Consider the following 24,697-nt stretch of genomic DNA (forward strand, 5'->3'; position numbering starts at 1 on the left):
ACTATAAACATCGCCGTGTCTCTTTTATTTGCACGGGAGTCTTTCGTTCGTTTTTATAGCCGATAGCTTACTATCTCGCGATGTGACCAGTGCCTTTGCATCTTGACATTCTATAGCCCAATGAAAATTCATGGAAATTTAAAACTTAAAAATAGTTTGTATATTTAATTATATCATATTTTTTACAATTGCCATAATATCTAAATGCAATAAATACAATCTAAACCATTTGCATTTACCTAGATTTAAGCACATTAGCAAAGGTACGGAGCTGGGAGGTTAATACATCAGTTGAAATGAGTAGTTTGTCTATGTCTTCCTTCAGTTCCATGAGGTCAGGCAAATTGTTGCAGTCAGGGACATTCAGCAGTGTCGTAAATATTTTGTCCCATAAACTCTTCATGTATCTGAAAAAAATAAACCATTCATTTATCCTGTTTCAATATCCTAATAATAAGACTTCTATCAAATACAAAGGAATAATAAGCAACAGGCGAGAGTACACAAACGGCCAGTGCCTTGGCAGAGGCATTATTTGAAAACCTAGACTGCAATTGCAATATTTAGGATTTTTAGTGATCTGAACACTTACCCCCCTAATTCATAAACAATCACTAAAGTTATCAAGCCGATAAAGTTCATTTGTCCCGTTCTATCACACCAATACGTCGGAAAGGGACAAACGAATTTTATCGGCTTGATAACTTTAGTGAACGTCTATGAATAACGGGGTAATTGTATTCTAAATTTGAAGCTTCCACGTCTCCTAGAATACTGAATGATCGTGAGTAGGTACGTCAAGTGATTAGATTACGAAACTTTGGTTAGTCATTTATTATTTATTTCTCAACCACTGGTTCAAATTAGATGAAATTTGAAATATACCGTGTTTATACAATGCCTGCTTGGTTGCTGAAAATTCAGGCTTCTAGTTTGATCTACAGCGAAGTAACGGGGGGTTGAAAATGGCTTGAATTGATCAAGGAAAGGATAGTACGGCTGTGCCGCTTTTTGCTCGACTGTCGTGCCGTGCCATGCCCCCAGATTTAACTAAACGGACTAAGGTAGAGAACTTTTCATGTAATCCCTAATACTAATTCAATAATTAATTTCCTTTTTGACGTAGACAGATCAATACTTACCGAGGCAATTTCTTCTCTATATTCCACTGACCAACGCGATTAGCTACCTTCATATAACTGCCCATCAGAATGACATGTATAGTCCCGGCGAGGCAGTACAGGTCGGTCTGGTACGTCCAAGGCTTGCCTTCTCTCATCTCAGTACATGTGAAGCCTTCTGTGGCGATTAGCTGTAAATGGGTAATGTTTTAGTATACCGTTTTAAAATATTCATAGTTTCTCGAAGTGAAAATACCAACAGATGGTTTAATTAAGCAAACAAAAATCTGTAAATAAGATGTCCGTTCCCTAACTCTGGTCAGCTTTTAAATCATGACTTTCCTGACTAGAGCTACAGCTACAGCTGTTTTATCCTCATTAAGAGTTACATGAAACCAATGAACATATAATTAAATTGAGGTTGTCCTGACTAGAACTCATGCTATTTTATTCACAGGAAATCGAAGCCAAACAATCGAAATTACACTCTCATTTTAGGACAACATGATTAAAATGACGACGATGAATGATTAAATAATAATAATGAAACTTATTTAGTGCGGCGTAACTTCGGTAGTTAACGATCAACATAACATGGCGACCCTGCCAGTATTGGACGCGAGTAGCTGTACTTACTTCTCTAAACGTTGTTCCCTCAGGGAACAAGGACATATCGATGGAACAGCCCAAGTCGATTAGCTGCAGGGATGGGGTCCTCCATTCTTGCGTAGGTCTGGAAGAGTTACTCCAATTAATAATGTATTATGAGGTATGTCATTCAGGTCAAAAAGTCTTCTACAAAAGTCAAGTTAACAACTCTTATGTTGGCATCTCTCAGGAATATCTAGCTACCCGCCAAGTAGAATTGATAGACGTGTAAGTGGTGTCTCGTTTGGACTATATGATATCTGCCTTCATATTAAATTTAACTTACATTTTCATCAACAAGAAGTTATCAGGTTTGATGTCGGCATGTATAATTTGTGCTTTATGCAAGTAATGAACTATTGACAGCATCTCCGCAGTAAGCAGGAAGACTATAAATTCGTTAATACACTTTGAGGTAGCCATTCGGATCTTGTTGGCCACGTCCAACAGGGACCCGTATTTTGAGTATTCGGACACGAAAAGACTGGCGTTGTCTCCGATAAACGCTGTTGTGATGTCCATGTAGCCTGAGAGCTGAAATAAAATAAGAAGTTAACCACTTTTTAATAAACTGTTTTGAATTTTCAAGCGATACAAATGAACATGACAGATGCAACATGGACTCATATTGGGCCAAAATAGACAAGCGATAAAATATAGTATTTACCATGAATGGATCCTTTATCCTCGCTTTGATTTCCTGGCAGATATAAAACTCCCAAGGCCTAGCAGGTTTCTGATATTTCACAGCCACAGATTTGTTGCTATGTATTTCTAAGCACAAAAACACAGCTCCATAATTTCCTTTGCCCAGTTGCTTTTCCACGGCAAATTTATTGTTTCCAACTCCTACTGTTGTAGCTACCTGCAACTTGGGCACTGACCGTACCTCATTGTAACCTTCAGCGTGAGTTTTATTAGGAAACTTGACGTAGTCTAACAATGAAGTTAGTAGCTTTTTGTTAAATGGGTCTATTACATCTGGGAACTCAATGTCTGCCGGTCTGGGTATGTCACTGGTTTCTACTAAAGAGATCGAATGCGTAGATTTATACGCTGCACACTCCATGGAGTTTTCGCTGTCCACGTCCATTCCGTAGCCATCGGATTGGAAGTCTGATTGTCTGGAATATACTGAGGAGATTCTGCTTTCCTTGCTTATAGAGTCTCTACTATCTTCAGATTGGAATTCGGCTCGCTGTTCAAAGTCAAGCTGCCGTTTCGATATATCCTTTTGTTTGTCAATAACTTGAGACACCTTCGCCGATTGGATTGGCGTATTCGTTTGTGCTGTTAAGCCGTCTTTGCTGTCAGAATCCGAAAGCCCAGAAGAAGGTGGTATCTGAGCCTGCTCAGGACTCGAAACGTAAAGGTTTTTATGCATCTTCTGAGATATGCTTGGACTGTTTGTGAACTTAGGAGTGTTGGCATTATCTTTCGGTTCATTCCTATTAGATATAAAGTTGAGGAACTGGTTTGAGAATCCGATGTCGGGAGAATTCTGGCCGAGTTTGACATTTGGTTGGTCGTGCCGGACGTTTCTTAAAGCTGATGTAGGACTCTTATGGGGCACTGGGGGTTTAGGAGGACTGACTTTATTCATAGCGTTTTGTTCGTGAGGGCTTTGCTTCACTTGCGTCTCGGGAATGCTCTCGTGGCTCATATTATTGCTATTGTGCGCAGCACGTTGAGGTTGAGGGCTTTGATATATTTGGAAGGGTTGATTTTGTGATCCGTAGCCAGCTTGTCCATTTTCCATTTGTTTGGGTGATTGCCGGTACGAGTTCTGCATCTGGTAGTTTTGGTTCTGTTGATACATGTTAGCGTTGCCGTATTGATTGTGCATGTGGTAGTTTTGTTGGCTGTAGCTTTGATTGGGGGAGGGGACTTGGGGTTGACTAGTTCTCTGGTAGTAGGGGTTGTTTTGGTACTGGGCTTGATGGGGCGGGCTCTGGAAGGGAGCCGGCTGCTGTTGATTGGCGTACACGTGTCGTTCTTGTCCGTAGTAGTCTTGCCGGCCGGGGTACACTTGTTGGGGGCTCATCATGGGTTGTGAAGGGTTTTGGTATTGATAAGTCGGGCTTTGGAAGCCGGGAGGGACTGAAGGGCTCATTTGATGAGGGCTCTGAATGCCGGCGTGTTGCGGGCTGTTGTAGGGGTTTGGGTTCGGGGTTGCGTAGCCCTGCTGAGGTTGGTTGGGGTATTGTTGTTGGTAGCCGTATTGTTGGTATGGGTTGACCTGCGGGGCGGCCGGTCTTTGGGGAGTGTATCCATTGTAGTTTTGAGGTGATGGCTTCTGGTACTGGTGGTCGTGGGACAAATACGGGGCTGCTGGCGAGGGCTGAGGTTTTGCCTCTTCTCGCTTCTGCGGGTATGCTCTGCTTGCGAAATGCCCGTTAGCTAGTCGTGGTTGCGTCGATATAGAATTCCTTTTGGAAGCCGTTGGTGGACCTTGGTCGTTATGGTACATAGAATCGAATGGCGTAGTTGTGTAATTGGTGTAGTTATTTCTTGTAGACTGACTGGATGTACTGGAGCCCGATTTACTAAAAATTTAAAAATAAAATATGATATTAATAGTATTCACTAGCAATTTATCATTAGAAAGTAATCTTGTACATGTTTTTTTTAACAATAGAAACTTTACTGTAATTCCTCAACCAAGGGATATTCATTCATAAGCAGAATTCCTATTCATTTTATTCATAAGGCCGATTTACATGACCTTTATCTAACCAAATCTTTTGTTGACATCAGTAATAGATTTCTATACGTAACTGCATATATTTACTGCGCGGAGATTTCATCAAGTTCAAAAGATCACTTTGACGGATATACAAGAACATTATACCCACAGTCATCTCATAAATTTCAGTGAAATTCTATCACATATGACACATTTTTATTGGCAAGTGGCCCAAAGTGCCGTGAACTCAATTTCTAGAAATAGACCAGTGAAGGCTATTTCGTTTTGATTGACATGCCTACTAATTGGATTAAATGATTGTAATTCTTTTGTTCAGTTATATTTATTTTATTGACTACACCCATAAAATAACGTGTGATGTGTGATGCAAATATGTATAATTCATTTAAAAAAGTAAGTACCCAAACTTAACCTATTCAAATAAGTATTCAATTACAAATGTGAAATTGGCATCTAAAAACTCTTAAAGAAATTTTCTTGAACTCATTTCATTCGTGTATTTCGCCGACACATGAAGTTTTACGATGGATTTTTTTTTTAAGTATGATACCATAAAAATTCCTACATCTTACATCTACAAGACAATGACATCCCCAGTCGACCCGACTAACCGTGTGTATGAGTGTATACTCATACTGCATACGCATACACAGATAAAAATACATGTGTCCAGAATATGGTTAAAATTTACCTGGTAGATTCCCTCGTAGCCTCCATTATAACAGACAGCGCGCCCTGCGTGTCGGCCGTCGCATGCTCTCCCAACTGCCTCGAATCGTCCCTTTTCCCAATTCCACTCTGCAGTTCTATCGTACTCTCGTCCATATGGAACTTGGGGACGGTAGACTTGTTCGTATGGTCTATGCTGTTTGGTTTTTTGAACTGCGACATGTTTGGCGTGCTGGCGTCTTTTACGTCGAAGTTGAACGCTTGGGTGAATTGGGTTTCTTCGAAATACATGTTTTTGCCCGCCTGAAATAATGAAAAAACGTTCAAAGTTTTCTTTGTTCCTTCCCTTCTCTTTACTGCAGTACAACGAAGGCAATAGTTCTCGTTTGATATGTCGTATGCGACCTCGAAAACATTTGTTGACATATCAGGACACACAAATTGGTGACACTTGATGTGCGACGGCAGATATAAGAAATGTCGAGCGAAGATAAACATCGTTGCACATCACTCGATGTCGCCAGCGACTCGTCTCACTGGATCTTTCACCAATTAAAACCATTTGAGATTATAGGCGTCAACCAAAAAACCTAACCATATCTACAACTTACAATCCTTGCTAATTGTCGTGAGGTACTGTATGAGCCCCCGTGTCTTGTTTCGTCTTAGCAAGAGCCATCATCATAGACCTATCTTGTTTGTATTAGGGCTCCCGGTCGCGTCCGTGTTTCGTGTACCCGTTGCCGGGTATCCGTTCCCGTGTTACACGAATCCGGATTTCTGGCCCGTTTGGAACGGGTAATTAGGGACCGTGTAATTAAGGTCCGGGTACCCGTGTAGTCCGTGTGTCCGGATCGACGGACTCTAAAAACCCGCGGGTCCGATCCGTTCTCGACGTATAGTGATGCTTGATGATCGTTCGCGTCACAGTATAAGGATATATCAGTAGTTAATCTCCGGCAGCGGCGGCGCGGTCGTTACTACTGCGCAAGGTCACGCAGGGTTGTACAACGTTACTATAATCGACTTCGTACAATGTAAGTTGTTGTAAATCTAATAGGTACTATTAACTGTAAGTAGGTTTTAGTATAACAATACCACGTCATGACACCACATTAGTCAGTATTGAAGATACAAAAAATCATTATAAATATATTACTCTCATACGCGCAATAGTAGATTGTGTAACAATAATTACCAAAAGCGTTAATTTAAGTGTTCATTTTATATGTTTTCTCTAGAATACACCCAATCCATCACAATAAAAAAAAGATTCGTTTGAACTAGAAACGTAGGTACCTACTGTCCTACTCGTATTAGTAACTGTGTATGGCGCTATGCTAGTACCAACGCTCTTTCTACCTTTTTATCTAATAAAGATTCAAGTACGTATTTGTTTCTTAAATACTGACGAAATCATATTTACATAAAATGTTTGAATAGATGTTTGCACAATATTTAAGTAGGTACCAAACTTTCGAGCTAGATAGATCGCAGCATCTACCTAAATGTCGTTACAGATAAATCCTTATTGATTTTAATGTGTCATTCTAGCTTTAAATCTCACTTTTACGCCATTTACGTAAGCAATAATGTACCTAACACTGCAAATATATAACAACCACTTACTTTTCTGGGTGTCTAGGAATTCTAAAGAATGACATTTCCGCATTTTGAGAACTTTCCATACACCCATAAACACTACAGTAACGAAAATATGTCTTCGGTGCTGACGTCATTTTCTCCCGAACTCAACACGTCAACACAGCGCGCAAACGCGGCCCCGACTGTCCAGCCCAATAATCACCAGTTTCGCATGTTTTCGCCGCATGCGAGGGGAGGGAGGGGGACACACCGCGCGGCGTGAAGTTTGTAAGAAGGTTATTACTGGTTTTACACTGTGTTCGCGCTTGGCGGCGTTTAAAGAACCAAAAAGTTTAAAATGAGGAAGGGACAGAAGAGACAAATTTTAACTACTCGATTTTTTATGTTTTACTAGGCATTATTAATTTTATACTAAATTAGTATGATGTAAGATGTCTAGGAGAAGTACCATGAAATTCTCTACAATATTTCCATTTAAAGTGTATTACTAACAGTCGATAGTGCTATCCCTACTCATCCCACTAGTAGTTAAACACAAATATTATGCGGGGGACTTAAGCATAATTTAGAAGTATATTGTAGAAAATTTTATGGAGAATATACTTTTCCTAAATATCGTGATTATAGCTTTCACGGTTTTCATGACAATATAAAAAAACTGAAAATAGTGATATAAAAATGAGGGAAAAGAGGGGAAACATTGACACCTCGGCGTCTGCGTACTTTTATTTTTTTCTGTTAAGTGTTTGTAAGTTACCATGCTTTTTGTCACACCCTATCCGACTAGCTCAAGTTAAGAACCAGGACTATGGATACATATTCACTTCAAAGTGGTTCCCTCCAAAAAAACAAAAATACTATTCTTAACTAGGTATTTGTAAAACAGTGCGGCTACATCTAGAACTTTTCAAACAAAAGGTTTGTCCATGTCAAAGGGAAGCCAGGTATGAGGTTTGAGTGTCATTTTTATCAGTAAAAATCACCACGGGCATTGGTTATTGTGCCGCCCGCAAGTCATTATTACCTTTGTCTTCTCATGCGACGTTAATTCTACTAACTTCTTAGATAAGAACTAATAACTCGACAGTTCAAATATATTTCCTTAATTTGAAGGATATATTGTAAATTAAGTATACGCGATATAATCAGTTTCCATAGTTATGTATTTATCTATTTAAGTATGTATATCGTCGCTTAGCAAGTTAGCACCCATAGTAGGTACAAGCGTTGCTTAGTTTGGGACTAAGTCGATCTGTGTATACTGTATATAATGTCCCCCATATTTATTTATTTATTTTAAAATTATGAGACATAGATATAATTATAATACATTGCATGAGTAACTGTCGCGGTAACCGAAGACAATATTTTGAAGTATATTGTCAACATGTTTACATATATGTAGTAAGTACCTATAGGTGGTATGGTCCCTATAGGTAGTTAGTAAGGCACCATGAACATCATAAAACAATCAAGTAATAGAACTAATATAGACATTATCTTTGTATCTCTTCTATCTTGACATTCTTAGTTTCTCAATATGCAATTATTCTTAGTACCTGACTTTTAAATTATTATTATATTTTAAATCGTATTCCCTTTTTATAATTTATAATTTTGTTTTCTTTTATTCTAATTGTAATCTATTTCTATTTTAATTATTATTTTGACATTACCAGTGATGTAATGTTCGTTACAACTATGTTTGCATGCATTGTATTATGTTTTATCAGCAAATAAAAATTTGATTGATTGATTGATTGATTGATTGATTGATAGTATTTTTCACACAAACCAATACCCTGTTTAGACTTCAATTAGTTAACCTAGAGACAAATAATAAGTGCAAAAAATATAGTTAACACGTTATTGATTGTAATATAACGAGTATGTATAAAACCAATTCGTATTCGTTCGCTATATTAACATTAATTTTAAAATTCACTTATTTTTTAAATGCAAACCGGCACGGCAATAAGTCGATCGGTCCGCCGGCCGCCTCGTGTGTTCAATACCCGAACGGAGCCGAAGTCCGTGCCTCCGGCCGTCCGGCCCCGAACGCCGATTCGGCACTACACGCGCGAACGGCACTACACGGGAACGGACTTCGGCGGGTTCGGGTAGTTCGGACGCTTAGCACCGCCGGGGCTAAGGGGCCGGGCGCACGGATCGGCGGGTAGTAACGAATATCCAGAGCCCTAGTTTGTATCCGAGTTGTGTATCATATCAGCCTTTTATCGCCCACTGCTGAACATAGGCCTCTCTTCTAGTACGCCACTTCTCCCGGTCCTGGGCTAATCTCATCCAGTTGTGACCCGCAGTTTTTCGGATGTCGTCGACCCAACGAGCCAACGGATGCCAGGCACTTCTTACATTTGTTAGCGGCCACCATTCCGTTAACATTTTGGACCACCTGCCATCACTCTGCCTAGCAACATGTCCCGCCCAACTCCATTCTAGTTTAGTAATAACGAAACCTACGTCTTGCACCTTAGTGCGACGACGGATCTCGGTATTCCTTACTCGATCTTGCATCTTAATACCGAGCATGGCGCGCTCCATGGCTCTCTGTGCTACTTGTATCATATGCACAGCCTTCTTAGTGAGCGTCCATGTCTCGGCACCGTAGGTCATGGTGGGCAGGACACATTGATTAAAGAGACGGGTTTTCAAGCACTGTGGAATGTCAGCGGGTTTGAGGATATCCGCAAGTTTATTGAATGCCGCCCAACCTAGCTGGATTCTCGTGGAGATCTCCTTTTCTTGGAGTGTTTTGTCAAAAGATATAACATGTCCAAGGTACATGTATTGTTTGACCATCTCTAGCGCTTCGTTCCCCACCATAATAGTTGGGATCGATTCACCAGAGATGTTCGTCATAACTTTGGTCTTGGACATGTTCATCTTAATACCTATTTTCATAGAAGCATGATATAGGTTTTCAATCATGTCTTGGAGATCTTCCGCAAACAATACAATGTCATCGGCAAATTTCAGGTGCGACAAGAAGACACCATGGATATCGATACCAGTTTTGTCCCATGCAAGCGTTTTTATGACGTCTTCCAGTACCGCCGTAAAAAGCTTGGGTGAAATGGTATCCCCTTGTCGCACCCCCCTTTTGATGGATATTGGGTCACTGAGTCTGTGAAGCCGAACTTGCATTGTTGCCGAGCTATATAATTCCCGGAGAACATTCACGTAGCGGTTATCGATTGAACAGCGATGGAGAGAGTCAAACACGGCCCAGTGCTCGACACTGTCGAAGGCGACTCTATACAGAGTGAACCAGAGAACAGAGAGAGAGAATATAACTTACACTCCGTGCATCAGGACTGTTGAATTTGTTAGCATTCTCCTTATCCTGGGGTACTGAGTGAGCCCCGGAGTCTTGCTTCTTCTTAGTGAGAGCCATCGTCATGGACCTGTCTTCGTGGATGTCGAACTTCATGTTGGATACGTCGAACTGTTGCACTACTGGTTGCACCATGGATGGTTCTAAAAAATATGTGAAAATTAAATTATTGCCTTCCTGAGACCTAGAAGCAGTTGTTTCATTTTAGAATTTAGAATTTTTTATTATGCCGAGTCCGCTGCAACGTGTTTTTGTATTTTTCTAACACCTAACATGTTTTTCTACACGTGCTCAACACGTGCCGCGACAAATGGAATAGTATTTTATACAATCGTGATATAATACAAAGCTTTTCAGTCGAGTACCATGTTTAGGCCACGAAGCTTGCTGAGTGGCCTAATAGTACGGTACGAGAGTGAAAAGCTTAATTATATCACTATTGTATACAATACTTTTTCTACGAGTCATCATCTTCATCATCAATGGACGGACATATCATCATTCATGCAAGTTAAAATTAATGTTAATAGAGTCGTTCACCGTTGTATCAACATCGAATTACCTAGCAACCAATTGTTTGTAATAACCGTCTCTGATTGGCCGATAACGCGACAGATAAAAAAAAATGTGTTTCAGATGCAGGAAAATTTGCCAAGTATCGCAAATTAGTAAAGAAATTGTATGAAGTTCTATTTTTGAAATTAATACAGTTAACTAAAGTCAACTATAATGAGCTTATTATAATTGAGTCGGAACTGCCATAGAGTATCCAACACTGAAAAGTTAGCACTTATAGGCTTCCCACAGACAGTCTTAAAATTCATAATCTTAAAAAAAACTTGTATGCAATCTTACAGTTCAAACTGACACTGACAAGACACTGACAGATCTGTCAGTGTCAATTTGCATACATTTATTTTTTAGGATTATGAATTTTTAAGACTGTCTGTGGGAAGCCATAGTTTAGTCTGTGGTGTCCTAATTGACAGATTACAGTCGACGAGTAGAAAAAACATGTTAGGTGTTAGAACAGCACAAAAACACGTTGCAGCGGACCCGGCTTTACTCAATAAAAGTTAACACGTTCGACGCCGGCAGCGTTTCACTAAGCCCTTTAGCTATGCCGGGCGTAATTATCGTAGTCACATATTTGTGTTACTGACATAGGAATAACATGGTCACAAGGTATGTGTCAACTGGCATAGTTCAGAGGTAAATTACTAAAATGCGATTATTTTAATTTCGCGGCGTCAGTCATCTCTCTGACGTGCTGTGGGATGGTGCTAATGCTCGAAAAAGACGGAAAAATAGTTTAAAACTCACAAAATGGAAGAAAACCGTAAGTAATTACTTTATCACTCAGTGTTTCTCAAACTTTAGCACTAATGAACTCAACATAGATTATTATACACATAGATACTTAGGAGGCGGCCGAAAATGTCAATTTAAAAATTGTGACTGATATATCGATTATTTTTATCTATAATAGGGAATAATACTGCTATTATAATTTAAGTTATTAACATTTGTCAAAATTTTTCATATTTACTGCCTTTTAGACAAGTTCAGTACCCCAAGTATAGGGTTTGCAATATCCGCCTATTTTTCGGATCCGGATATTTTGGATCTTAAAATTTGCCGGATCCGGATATTCGGATATTTAGGATAAAACGGATCCGTGTTGAAATGGTCACTTTTTATAGGTGTTTCGTCAAATCTAAGCTGCTGTTACTGAAATAAAATGATTTAAACTCACAAAACGACATAATAAATATACGGACTTTTAACACAATTGTGTCGCTTAACTTCAACTCGGATAAATCGATTCGGTTTTAAGGATGATTACAAAAAAAGCAGAATGGATTTACTAGAGTTTGAAGTTACAAATTCACAATGAATGTCACTCCCATTCTACAGCATATAACATTAAACAGTAGGCCAATATTTTTTGTTTAACATACATAAGCTAATGCAGGGTAATTTAGTGTTGTTCTAGTGAACCTGTTCTAGTACCTCCGTTTTCCTGGGGCGTCAAATTCAATCCGTAACCACAGCCTATAATGATATCCATGCAAAATTGCAGATGTAGGAAAAAAAGTTAAAATAATATAATTTTATTGCGTTGGACCCGGGAATGTCAATATGTACCTATGTATCTAACTGTCTACACAAAAAGTATTATGGAGGTGCACTCCAATCCTTCTGGTGTAGGGTTGTAAATAGAAAAAAAACCAAATGGTTTTTTTTCAGAATTATGAAAAAAAACATGAAAAAAAACCGATCACCATGGTTTTTTTTCTAAATGGGTTTTTTTTTCAGATGAACAAATAATACGACAATAACGGTTTTTCGTGAGTTGTAACGTGTTTCAATAACAATAACGTACATTTTAATTCAATTAACATTCAGTATACAAACGTTTATTGGGGAATCCCCGATGTTGCGTGTAGCGTGGAGAGGCGGTGGTGTTGCCAACAGTAAATGGTGATAACTATCAACTACAGATTTCGTAAATGTAACTTTTATAAGACCAGAAATTAAAGGATTTGATTAAATTCGTTTAATAGTTAACATTAAGTCTAAAAAACCGTATAAAAGTATTAACTATTTTGCAAATTTTGAGATTTCGTACTTTAGAAAAAAAACATACTCCAGAAAAAAACTGTTTTTTTTTCACGGTTTTTTTTCATGTTTTTTTTTCTTTTTTTCCTTCGTTTTTTTCCCTATTCTGGTGGTTTGGGTGTGCTAGTTTGCCTCCCATCTCATTAAATACAAAAAAAATTGGATCTGAAATGAGGTAATAAAATGATTACGTATGTAATTACATAATTACCTCCATGATCTTTAATTAATCACTAAGCTAAAGAACATCCATGGCAACCGTTTCTGCTTTATAGAAAATTAATAATTTATCGTTATTCCTGCGGGATATATCCAGTTAGTAACGAAAACAGTTTTAAAAACTATGGTTTACGGTTTACTGTTCATTTTATTTAGTTTGTTAACATTAATACATATAGTTTTATGGATTAATTGCATGGCGTAATGTACCGAACCTAACCTAGCTTGATATTCTGTAGTATTTGAATTAAACAAATGTGAATAAACATTTTACGCGACAAAATACAGGGAATAATTCATAAATTTCATTCGAAAATTCTTTCTGGTGTGGATCGATGCCCATGTTTAACGGATCCGTATTATCCGTTTTATCCGGATCCGATGAGACCTCGGATCCTGATCTCAAATTCAACGGATATCCGGATAATTCGGATATCCGGATCTCAAACCCTATCCAAGTACTAACACGAGGAATCTGAACAGTAAACCGGGCCTTCCTGCGAGTATTGAGGGCATTAGTGACCATAGTCGTATAGCCAGTCTTTTTAAAAAACATTTTACTGTATCATCACCCTTAAAATTGATGTGTTCAGTACCGAAGGATGAGCTGAGTGATCAGGAGATTGAAATTAGATTTACAGCGAAAGATGTTGCAGCGGTTTTAAAATCTATGTCGCGTGGGAAATCTCCTGGACACGATGGCCTAAATATTGAACACCTCAGGAATGCAGGCCCTCACTTGCCGAGAGTACTCGCTTTGTTGTATAACCTCTGCGTTAGTCACGCGTATTTACCTGAGGCAATGATGAGGACTGTGGTAGTACCAATTGTCAAGGATAAGGGTGGTGATGTAAGTGACGTAAGTAACTATAGGCCGATCTCGCTAGCGACAGTGATAGCGAAAGTGCTGGACAGTCTTCTTGGTATACAATTAGACAAGTACCTTGACATACATCAAAACCAATTTGGCTTCAGGCCTGGACTCTCTACAGAAACTGCCATATTGTGTCTTAAGGAGACTGTCAAGCATTATACGGCGAGAGGCACTAACATTTATGCATGTTTCCTCGACTTATCGAAGGCGTTTGACCTCGTCAACTACGAAAAGTTATTACCTAAATTGGAAATTAATTGTGATAAAAAAGTTCCATAAGTTTAGTCAGTAAAACTGGCCTAAACACGGTTTATTAAAATCTTAATTATGTTACAATCGTACGAAATACTATTAATACAAAATTAGTACTAAATTGTTAACTTATTTCATATTGGCTGTGCAATCTATAGTAAGTTACAATGAAAATTTTGAGAACCGCTGAAATCTGTCTTAAAAATGACACATATTTGTGCCACCCGGCACTGTATAAAGGTAATCTTGTGCAATATCAAAAACTTACAAATTTTGAAACCAAAGCGTATTTAGATTTAATTTTGAATAACATAACTGTATGTTCAATCATTTTTTATTTAATTTGAAATTTGGCAACAAAAAGGCTCATAAATTAAAACACACATATGTGTCACTGGCATAGGAGTAAGGATTTTTTGATCACAGACGCTGTGTCACCGGCGTCGAACGTGTTAAATAAATTCGAGAATGTAGCAAACAGCAAGTGAATTTCTGAAATACAAAAAAAGGTAAAAATGTAAAATGTCATAAATGTGTTTTAGAAATTCTTACCATTGTCATTAAAAATGTTTCTCAGCTCCCATCGCGCCTCCTTCGTATTCATAGTGACATTGGTTATAGAATCACCAAGCAGATTCCCCATCATACTCCTATTAAACTCTTCCAGCAGATTATTCTTGCCATAGTTCGCACCGGCCTCATTCCCATACGGTTTGTCTTGCTTCTCAGGCCTCTGGTTTTCGTCATTCTTTGATAACTGGCTTAGTTCTTTAGAGTCTAAATTGACTAAGACTTTAGGTTCGCCCGGCGAGTGCATGTTAGTTACTTTAGTGACGTTTTGTATGGTAGGCATTGTGAGAGGCATGAGCTGACCTAAGTGGTCTTGCTCAGCGTCTAAAGCGCAGTTGGCTAGGGTCTCGAGTGCGCTGCACTGGGCCAAAGTTTCGTTTATTTTGCTAGTTCGTTGTTCCTCTACCACGGTTTCGTCGTAGACTGCTTTGGATTTTCTTTCTAAATTGTATTTTCTTGATCTAATTTCTTCTAAACTGTATTCAGTGTCATCTATGTATACCTAAATGGAAAGAATACAATTAGAACTGAATAAAATACTGCTTCGAATATATACAGGGTGGCTCATTCAAATCGGTCCGCATCGGAAAGTCTGAAACTATTATATAAGACATACGAAGTTCTGTTCTTAGGAGCAATGTTATCGATTTTAATAAAAAGAAAAACTGCATTTCATACATTTGAAAAAAAAACTGTAACCAGCTAAATCTAGTGTCTTTATGAAACATGGTATCTAAAATGAATAAATTGCATTGTTTTCACATAATTTAATTTATCTTGAGATGTTTGAAGAGACCACCGTTACAATATTCAACAAATTGGTACAGTTTTTTTTTTTTTCAAATGTATGACTGCAGTTTTTCTTTTCATTAAAATCGATGACATTGTTTCTAAGAACAGATCTTCGTATGTCTTATAGTTTCAGACTTTCCCATGCGGACCGATTTGAATGAGCGACCCTGTCTATTTTTAAAATATGATTCGACGTTAACGCCCAAATAAAAAAAACAGTTAAACAAACATACCTGAGTCTTATTATAACACGGAATTTTAGTAGGGTCAACAGGGTCAGGTACATTCAAAGGTACGGTAAACGTAAGGTCGTCTACACAATAAGGCATATGGTTGGCTGGAAGTTTCAGGACATCTTCTTCGTCTACGTAAGCTGTTGGAAAATAAAAAAATATGATTACTATATACATACCACAGATATAGGAAGGAAGAAGATCGGACATGCTAGGCGATTTGTATTGAATGTGCCTGTCGCAAGTTCTTGAACCAAACACACTTGTAGACGGACGTTCCTATTAGGCTAGTCTGTGGCCAAGAGTACGCCCATTTATAATTCAAAAAAAAGGCTATTGCGCGATACACGCGCATCATTTCCATGTTTGCGTACAAGCCACAGAAACACATAGAAAATTAAAATAATTTCCTCCTGATGGACTTTCGCTTTTTCTAATTAATGAAAAAATACACAGATATTGAGCATCAAAGTTCCGGAGTGGGGGCTGTGACGTCACTTCTAAGTATAAAAATTTGTACCTAGGCGTGACGTCACGCGAAACTTTAACGCACTGTACCGTCGTCAATTTTCATTTACGAGAAAAAAGAATAAATACGTGTCTAAAATTCTTTAATAATCTAATTGACGGACTAATTAGTTTTTTTGGTCGTCTCACCTATTGTCAAGGCAAGTCATAAAACAATTAAAATATTTAAATATGTAGCATGTGTGTGATGTGTGTATGTAATTTAAATATGTAACTAAACATATAAGTAGGTAGTTAGGTACTTTATACTTACGAGTAAAAGGCAAAGGCTGATGCGGTACAACATTGGTGTGTACCATTTTTGTTTTAGCATTAGTCCATATCCCAACTTCCTTCTCATTCTCTACATTGCCACACGATTGGACTATGGAGGCCGGGCCTGGGTTGTCGGCCATTGGGACGGCAGAATGTGAGGTTGATGGGGCATCCTTGGTGAAAAAAAAAAGAATCAAACTAAGAATCAATAAAGTATTCAAGTTTGGTCTGGCCAGCTGTCTCTATATTGCCATTGTGTCTTAAAAATTGCGATTATGTAGGACAATGTGGTATAGCTGAAATAGAATATCTAATATAGGCTAGTTACAGCAAATAATATGTGTTTATCAATTTAATAAGAATATCGAAAGTCTTACGAACTGTAAGGTCAAATAGAGGTCATCGGAAGAGGGTTCCTAAGCCCTGTTCCATACTAGTGGCAAGGTAGCAAAGAGACTTTAGGCCTGATTTAGACGGCGTGCGAACTCGCATGCGATAATAGTCTCATTGCGGGCTGTTGAGGTTACATGTAATAACTCTTATGTGATGGCCGTTGGTCTTATAATACTATCTGTAGTGCAAATTTAGGAGCTTCAACTCAAAACTTGTCAAAAATCGATGAAAACCGTGTGGAGCCCCTTAATGGCCTTAATTATCTTAAACTTCATCTATCTGGATATATTATGAAAGTACCGTATATTAAGAAAGTCTACTAAAAACTGAAATTAACTTTTCTCATACAGACCTCAGATTATATTAAAATTAACCATCCAAACCCCAAGTCCTGCTTTTGCCCAGCACTCTGATTATGATAACAAAATAAGCCACTCTGAATGGACACATTAATAATAAGGTCATTATTTAGTTGTACTCTCCAGTATGAGGAATGTAATAATACATTGCTAATAATTTACTATCAAATAAAACTATGGAAACGGACTATATCGCGTATAATTTATGATACAGCATGATATAGAATATTGGATACAGTCCGTTTCCATAGTTTTACTTCATGAGTACTCGTAACTATTGCGATAACGGAAGACAATATTAATTTACTATCTAACTATCATGCTCTCTCAATGAGCCTGGTTCTCTGGAAAATGGACCACCCAGTAAAGGCTCTTGTTTTTTTTTTTTTTACAAATACAAATAATTTATTAATAAAAACATAATTGTACAGTGATTGTTCTTAAAGGCTAGGAATTGTTATACATATAAGAGATGTTTTATACAAATGCCTGAGCTAGGATAGTTCCTGTGTTTCAGTTCAGGCAGAAGATTGTATCTTATGTATTAACCCTTTACCAGGCCCCAAAGAACTAGCGAGTCTTCATACGTACTGTATATACTGTTACAACCGTATTGAACGCCTTGTAAAAAATGCATTTACGAAAGTCGGAGATGTTCCTTTAAACCAGAAATAAAAATGTGGGTTACGGTTATCCCATCGCCTGGCCAAGTAACTAACTGTCATACTCGATTTTGTCTTATTATATTCTTTACCAGGCGAAGGTATGTATTCCTCCCACACCTTATATCGGTTACCGTAGTCGGGTTTTAACTCCAAACCTCCTACAAAATATTTTGCGAATCCCTGAAAATAGTATTTTATGATCTACATTCACAACACGCTTCTAAATCGCATAATATATCTTTGGCAGTGGTTTAAATTCACTTGACCAGTGATGTTAGTGGTTTGTTTACAAATCCGAACACTATACTGAATTTAAGAATCACACAAGGAGATATATCGAACCATTTTTTGGTATTTTCATGATCTTAATGATTGTCAGGTAATATAATCATATATTTTGCTAAATACTCCTGCGTCCTTGTGATATGACCAGAATTAGGATGTGGGATGCCTCCAGTGGCGGGGCGTCGATACAACTCGATTCCCAACGGGTTCCCTAAAATTATCTAATATCTGTAGAAGTCCATACAAAACAGATTCCGTAAACCCCTCCGGCTTTACCAACGAAAATTTTCACGCCCCGCCACTGGATGCCTCTATCCCATTGCCTGGCTGGAATTTGCCTGTGTGGGAACTATTATTCCCATGGCCCGATTAGATTTTGAGTCTCTTTGGTTTTTGTTATTTATTTTTAAGTATACAGGGTTTATCAAAAATACGAGTTTTCGTTTAAAGGCATTCTCGGTACGTATTTATTTTTTGTAACTATGATATATATATATTATATATATATATGTAACACAGTCTCACACCTAGACAGGCAATGGGATAAATACTTACCTCATTATTTTTTGGTTGAATGCAACACAATTATTAAATTTTATGATACTATCTTCAAGAAGAAATTTTTCAGGGAAAGTCTTTAAAAGGAGATTTTATAGCTAGGTACATGAATTCACTCTAGGTTGAACACAAAAACAGTTTTATTACTAACGTGAGTTTTTATGACATGACAAGACAATTTACTGGGCCATGGGAAGAATAGCTCCCACACAGTTAAACTCTAATAAGGCCATGGGATAATGTCAACCCACATCCTAATTCTGGTCATACACAATAATGCGTAAATATTTAGCAATGTTTACGATTACATTACCTTTCAACACTCAAAATCTACAAAATTTCAAAAAATTGTTCGACCTATGTACTTCTGTTTCATAGAAATTAAGGAAAGTGTTCGAATTTCTCCGTAGTTTACTGAAATTAGCGTTCAAGTGAATTTAAACGACTGCCAAAGATATATTACGCGATTTAGAAGCGTGTTGTGAATGTAGATCATACTACTACACTACTACTACTACTACTACTGGTACTGCTACTGGTACTATTTTCAGGGATTCACAAAATATTTTGTAGGAGGTTTGGAGTTAAAACCTGACTACGGTAACCGATATAAGGTGTGGGAGGAATACATACCTTCGCCTGGTAAAGGGTTAATATGTGTATCTTATGTATAATTATGTGTGGGTAAATTATTAAATTTGAAATGTTTGTATTTTTCTTACTATTCTAATTTAAATATTATAATTAGTAACATAGTTAAATGTATGAATATCTGGGCAACCGAGCTCCGCTCGGTTCTGTTTCGTATCCTTGACATGTGTCGCCATCTAGTTCAAAAATGAATAGTACCTACATCGAGCGAATGAATTCTCAGCCTTAACAACACAACTACTCCACACGAGATGGCGCGCATTTCGCCACAAAAACTCAAATAGTGTATTTTCTATTCGTTTTAGCCTTGACCTGTGTCGCCATCTAGTGTTTGCAATAAATAGTACTTACATCGACCGAAAGAATTCTGTCTTAACAGTACAACTACTGCACACGAGATGGCGCGCGAAGAAAAACGCATGAAAACTCGAAAATTCGCGTTTTCCGGGACCTAAGGATAAGTTAGACCGATTTTTCACCCCCAAAAACCCCCACATAACAAATTTCTGCGAAATCGTTAGAGCGGTTTCCGAGATCGTCAGTGTAAATAAATAAATATATAAATAAATAAATAAATATACAAGAATTGCTCGTTTAAAAGTATAAGATATGCATGTTAATTGTAAAGCTATATAGATTAATTGATACTATATGTATGTTCCTAGATTAGTTAAATCATATTTGCACGCCTTTTATAGGCAAAATAGTTGAACGAAATTGTACCTTTTGACCATCTTACTGTACACTATTTTATGCAAATAAATTACTTACTTACTTACTAATAATGAGATTAGAGAAATGAAATAAGCACTGACCTCATAAACGCTGACCATAACATTAGAATTAGGCATTCTAGAATCAAAACCCTGCTGTTGCCGCACCACTCCAGGCACAACACTTCTTATGCTATCCCCGACCCTCTGAATGGGCACATTGGCTATATTCCGTCGCTTGAACGACTTGAGGGAGGTGAGTGCCATTCTGGTCTCGGCTAGGGCGGATGCTGCCTTCCTTTTTGTTGGTGAATCGTCATGGAGCATTCTTTGTGCGAAGACTAGTTGGAAGTTCCTAAAATTAAATGTTATATTGGAATTACTGTTCTCAGAGTATACTTGTAGTTAAAGGGAATAATGGTTCTGTTAGGCTGGTTTTAGTGTCACGCGGATCGACCGCGCGGAGCGATCCGCACCAATTTGTATGAAGTTGATGTTGTCGTCCGCTTTGCTCTAAACCGCTCCCTCAACTTATTACATATTAGTCCCGAGCGGCCGCTCCGCGCGGCCGGTCCGCGTGTCACTAAAACCAGCCTTAAAAGTCAACCCAATGGGCAAGCACAAGTACTGAGACGTATAGTAGTAAAATTGAGCCATCAGTAACCTCAGAAACTAATTTGGGGAATGTTAAAATGCTATTTACAATTTGATTGATTAGGTGTCATTACAAGATTTTGAGAGACACTATTTAGAAATGTTCAATTGAATAAAAATAAAAATATTGTAATTTTAGTATTTTTGATATGAGGAGATTTAGGAGATTATTAAACACATCACTTTTCTGTATAACTCACAATACTGAAATACAATTTATAATAGAAAATATTCAATTGGCAGCCAAAAAATGTAGGTCAATTATATCATTACTAACTTGCCAAATTTATTGCTTAGATAGCTATAAAAACTGCTGGTCATGTAATATCAAGTCAATAACTTCAAAATGATGCAATGGCAAAAAATTCCTGAACAACTTGACCACAGTATATTGTTAAAATAGAATAGTATTATCAAGAATTTAAATGATAAACAAGTAGACTTATATTGACCGGGATATAGACCGTGATTACCTTTTTGGTTTTCCGTGATCATGATGCATGCAACTGCGTCGAAATATCGGGAGCTCGACAAAAATCAAAAAGGTAATCACGGTCTATATCGCGGTCAATATAAGTCTAATGAAAATAACCGTGAATCATTCAAAACTCTTATGATAAACAAGTAAATTTTATAAATAAAAAAGTGAACTAGGATAGTTCTAGTCTAGTTCATCTCTATAGATATCTATTTTCGGAATTCGGAATCGGATTTACACGACCAAAAATCGCTCATTAGTATGAACATACGTACGCATGTGTTCAGCGACGACGCGTAAGCGTCTTAATACTAGCGAGCGATTTTTGGTGGGCTAGAGCTGACAACGTGTTGATAGGTTTGGGGATACCCTTGGGCATCAATTGCCACTCATTTATAAAGGCTCATTCATGGTAACAGTAGAATTAGCGAAAATGAGGAGGCACACTGACACTTTATCCCGCCAGGCAGCGCCTGTGCAAGTGTTTAGGCATGTCACTGTCATTCATATGTGAGAGAGGGACAAAAATATCTTCTTCTCGCTCTCACATATCAAATTCTTTATCTGTGCAATGGACTAATAAGGTGGTGCCATCTATCATATCCTTTGAGTGTGCCTCCTCATTGCTTGTCTTTGTTATTTATAAAAGTAAATAAAAAACTACTGACATATGGGCCTGTTCAAGCTCATCCAGGGGCTGCGCTTTAGCCTGGAGCCCTAACATGTACACCTGGTTGGCTTTCTTGAAGTCTCCAGACTCCTCGCAGTAGCAGGCCCAGGCTCGGTAGAATTCTGAGCATTCTACGCCTATGCCTGTGTTGTAGAGCCTTTGGTATATCTCCAGGGGGTTGGAGAGACAATCAACCTAAAATTAGAGTGGATTTAATGTAGGAAATCCTCATTATGTTTTAGTTTATGTTTCATCAGGAGATTTCATAAAATAATACCAATGAAAGAATCTTGCCAGCAATCTTAAAGATAAAAAGTTATATAAACCTGAAAGTGTTGTTGCAAATAGAACAGAATGCTAAGGAATATGTACATTGAAACATCTATTAGCAATATTTTAGATTTTCAATCTAGACAGTTGTCCATCAGCATTAAAAATGTTGCAAAACAGAATTTTAGTAACCATAAAGGAACTAAAAATAATAGGTAGTGATCAACAACACCAACGATTAACTAATTGTTGTAGGAAGCCAAGATTTTAAATTAAAATTTACAAATACTGGGTGGATGATAGGAACTTCTAAAAGAATAATTATTGAACATGAGATTGATACATTATACAGGCCATAACTATTAAGAAAGCTCTTGAAATAATGGTGTAGAAAAAGAAAACTACTTACATATTTTATCCACAACTTAACAAGCCTCCTGTCTTGATAGTACCTCTCGTCCTTCTCAAACAATAACAAGCAGTCTTTGATCAACTTGTCAATATGGCCCTCATGACCATGTTTTGGGTAGCACTGTTCTACCCATTGTATATAATTGAACCATGGATCCAGAGGGTCAGACCCCTGGTAGTGCCTGATAGCAGCCTCATGCTCCCTAGATACAAAACAACAGTTTGTTAAACGTTCAAACTTAAAAAAGATTCCTGAATCAGTGTATGTATTGTCTCTATCTTAAAATAAAAGCAGTACAGTTCCTGAGACCTCTACACCGGCGGTATGCGATATATAATGATTTAAACTACCTAAAGAACGACTCATATGTTTGAAAAGCATGTTAAAAGCTTACTCTTTTTGCAACTGCAGCTGCCTCTGGGCATCAACATCTGATTGAGCCTGCAGCGCCGTACCCAGCTGAGCCAAGTTTCTGCCACCTCTCAAAGGCTGAATATTCTCCTTGCTAACGTCGATGTCCATTTTAGAGCCAAAATACAGCTGAAGTATCACAGCATCGGGAATAAACACACCACACTTCGCGACAAATACGTGATATCGGAACACCGATTTTTAGGGCTTGAAGCGTACGATTGATATTTACAATACCGCACTCATGAAGTATGTACACTTAAAATTAATATTAAAATATATTTTGCGGCGAAATTAACTATAATTACTAAATTTTAGCTTTCAAAATCAGAAAAATCTTGGTGACTGCTACCAACTGAAGAAGCACTAAATTGCCAAAATCGCATAGAAGTTTTATGTCTATGGTAGCATTCAAATTTCATAAAAAATATGTCCGTTAAAAACCAAAGTGTTTAAAATAATTCTGTTGTTCTGATATTATGTGATGAATAAACCATAATTTAATACGTATGCTTAATATGTTTATAGTAAAGTAATGCACTTAGCATTTTAAATTCCATATAAAAATCTGAACCGCAAGTTGGCTGAAAGCCGCATAGGTGAGGGTTGCTTTTAATGGCCGCTGTACACATATGGCCAACGGTTCCACCAACCCTTTGTGAAGTGAAACCCCTTGGCCAAGATAATGGCCGCTGTACACATATGGCCAACAGTTCCACCAACCCCCTTGGCCATGTGTGTAGAGGGCTACTTGGCCGTAAGTTGGCAGTTGGCGCTTGCGCTTGCCGGCCAACCGATTCGTGTCGGTTTTTTGTCCACACATCAAATGGCCCCTGTACACACATGGCCAACGGTTCCACCAACCCCCTTGGCCATGTGTGTAGAGGGCTACTTGGCCGTAAGTTGGCAGTTGGCGCTTGCGCTTGCCGGCCAACCGATTGGTGTCGGTTTTTTGTCCACACATCAAAGGATCTTGGCGCCAATGGCCAACTGCGTTTACACGTTGGCGCTTCATTCAGTTGGTCGTCAGCCGTCAGAGAGGACAGTAGTGAAATATTTACGAAAATAATAAGTTTATCTATGCCAATAATAGTGTAGATTTTAGGAAATAAAATAACCTTGCAAATGTTTAATGTATTTCCTAAAAAAGATAAATGTTCTTATCAGAATATTCAAAAAATTGTTAATATTTCAAATAATTTAATTTTACTACGGGGTTATTATTTTTTAATCAAATTTTTCTGACAACGTCTATGACCTAGAATTTCCTAGACTTTTCCATTCCACGTCCATCTTTCATGAAGAGCCAATGCCAAGTGATTGGTTCGCCAATGTGTAAACAGCGGCTCTTATCTTGGCCAAGGGGTTTCACAAAGGGCTGGTGGAACCGTTGGCCATATGTGTACAGCGGCCAAAAGGATCTTGGCGCCAATGGCCAACTGCGTTTACACGTTGGCGCTTCATTCAGTTGGTCGTCAGCCGTCAGAGAGGACAGTAGTGATATATTTACGAAAATAATAAGTTTATCTATGCCAATAATAGTGTAGATTTTAGGAAATAAAATAACCTTGCAAATGTTTAATGTATTTCCTAAAAACGATAAATGTTCTTATCAGAATATTCAAAAAATTGTTAATATTGCAAATAATTTAATTTTACTACGGGGTTATTATTTTTTAATATTTTTTTTCTGACAACGTCTATGACCAAGAATTTCCTAGATTTTTT

General features: G+C 37.9%; 1 protein-coding gene across 1 annotated transcript; it reads right to left on the reverse strand.

The window, feature by feature from the left end:
• Positions 1-32: 32 nt before the first annotated feature.
• On the reverse strand, positions 33-23,296 carry LOC125242756 (mitotic checkpoint serine/threonine-protein kinase BUB1 beta-like). The gene is made up of 14 exons (XM_048151687.1): positions 22,953-23,296; positions 22,556-22,760; positions 21,875-22,071; positions 20,177-20,429; positions 16,449-16,623; positions 15,668-15,807; positions 14,625-15,144; positions 10,070-10,248; positions 5,168-5,448; positions 2,437-4,315; positions 2,056-2,303; positions 1,758-1,854; positions 1,143-1,312; positions 33-407 (listed from the first exon to the last, which is right to left on the reverse strand). The coding sequence occupies exons 1-14, from the start codon at positions 23,078-23,080 to the stop codon at positions 236-238; spliced, it is 4,644 nt and encodes a 1,547-aa protein (XP_048007644.1). The 5' UTR covers positions 23,081-23,296; the 3' UTR covers positions 33-235.
• Positions 23,297-24,697: the final 1,401 nt, after the last annotated feature.

Source organism: Leguminivora glycinivorella, chromosome 3 (assembly GCF_023078275.1).
Source record: "Leguminivora glycinivorella isolate SPB_JAAS2020 chromosome 3, LegGlyc_1.1, whole genome shotgun sequence".
NCBI classification, from domain to species: domain Eukaryota; kingdom Metazoa; phylum Arthropoda; class Insecta; order Lepidoptera; family Tortricidae; genus Leguminivora; species Leguminivora glycinivorella.

Coding starts and splice junctions, on each gene's coding strand:
- LOC125242756 (XM_048151687.1), bottom strand. CDS start 23,080: ATGGACATCGACGTTAGCAAGGAGAATATTCAGCCTTTGAGAGGTGGC. Junction 15,808..16,448: donor TCAGCCTTTGCCTTTTACTC/GTAAGTATAAAG, acceptor ATTTTCCAACAG/CTTACGTAGACGAAGAAGAT. Junction 5,449..10,069: donor ACAGTCCTGATGCACGGAGT/GTAAGTTATATT, acceptor TCATTATTTCAG/GCGGGCAAAAACATGTATTT.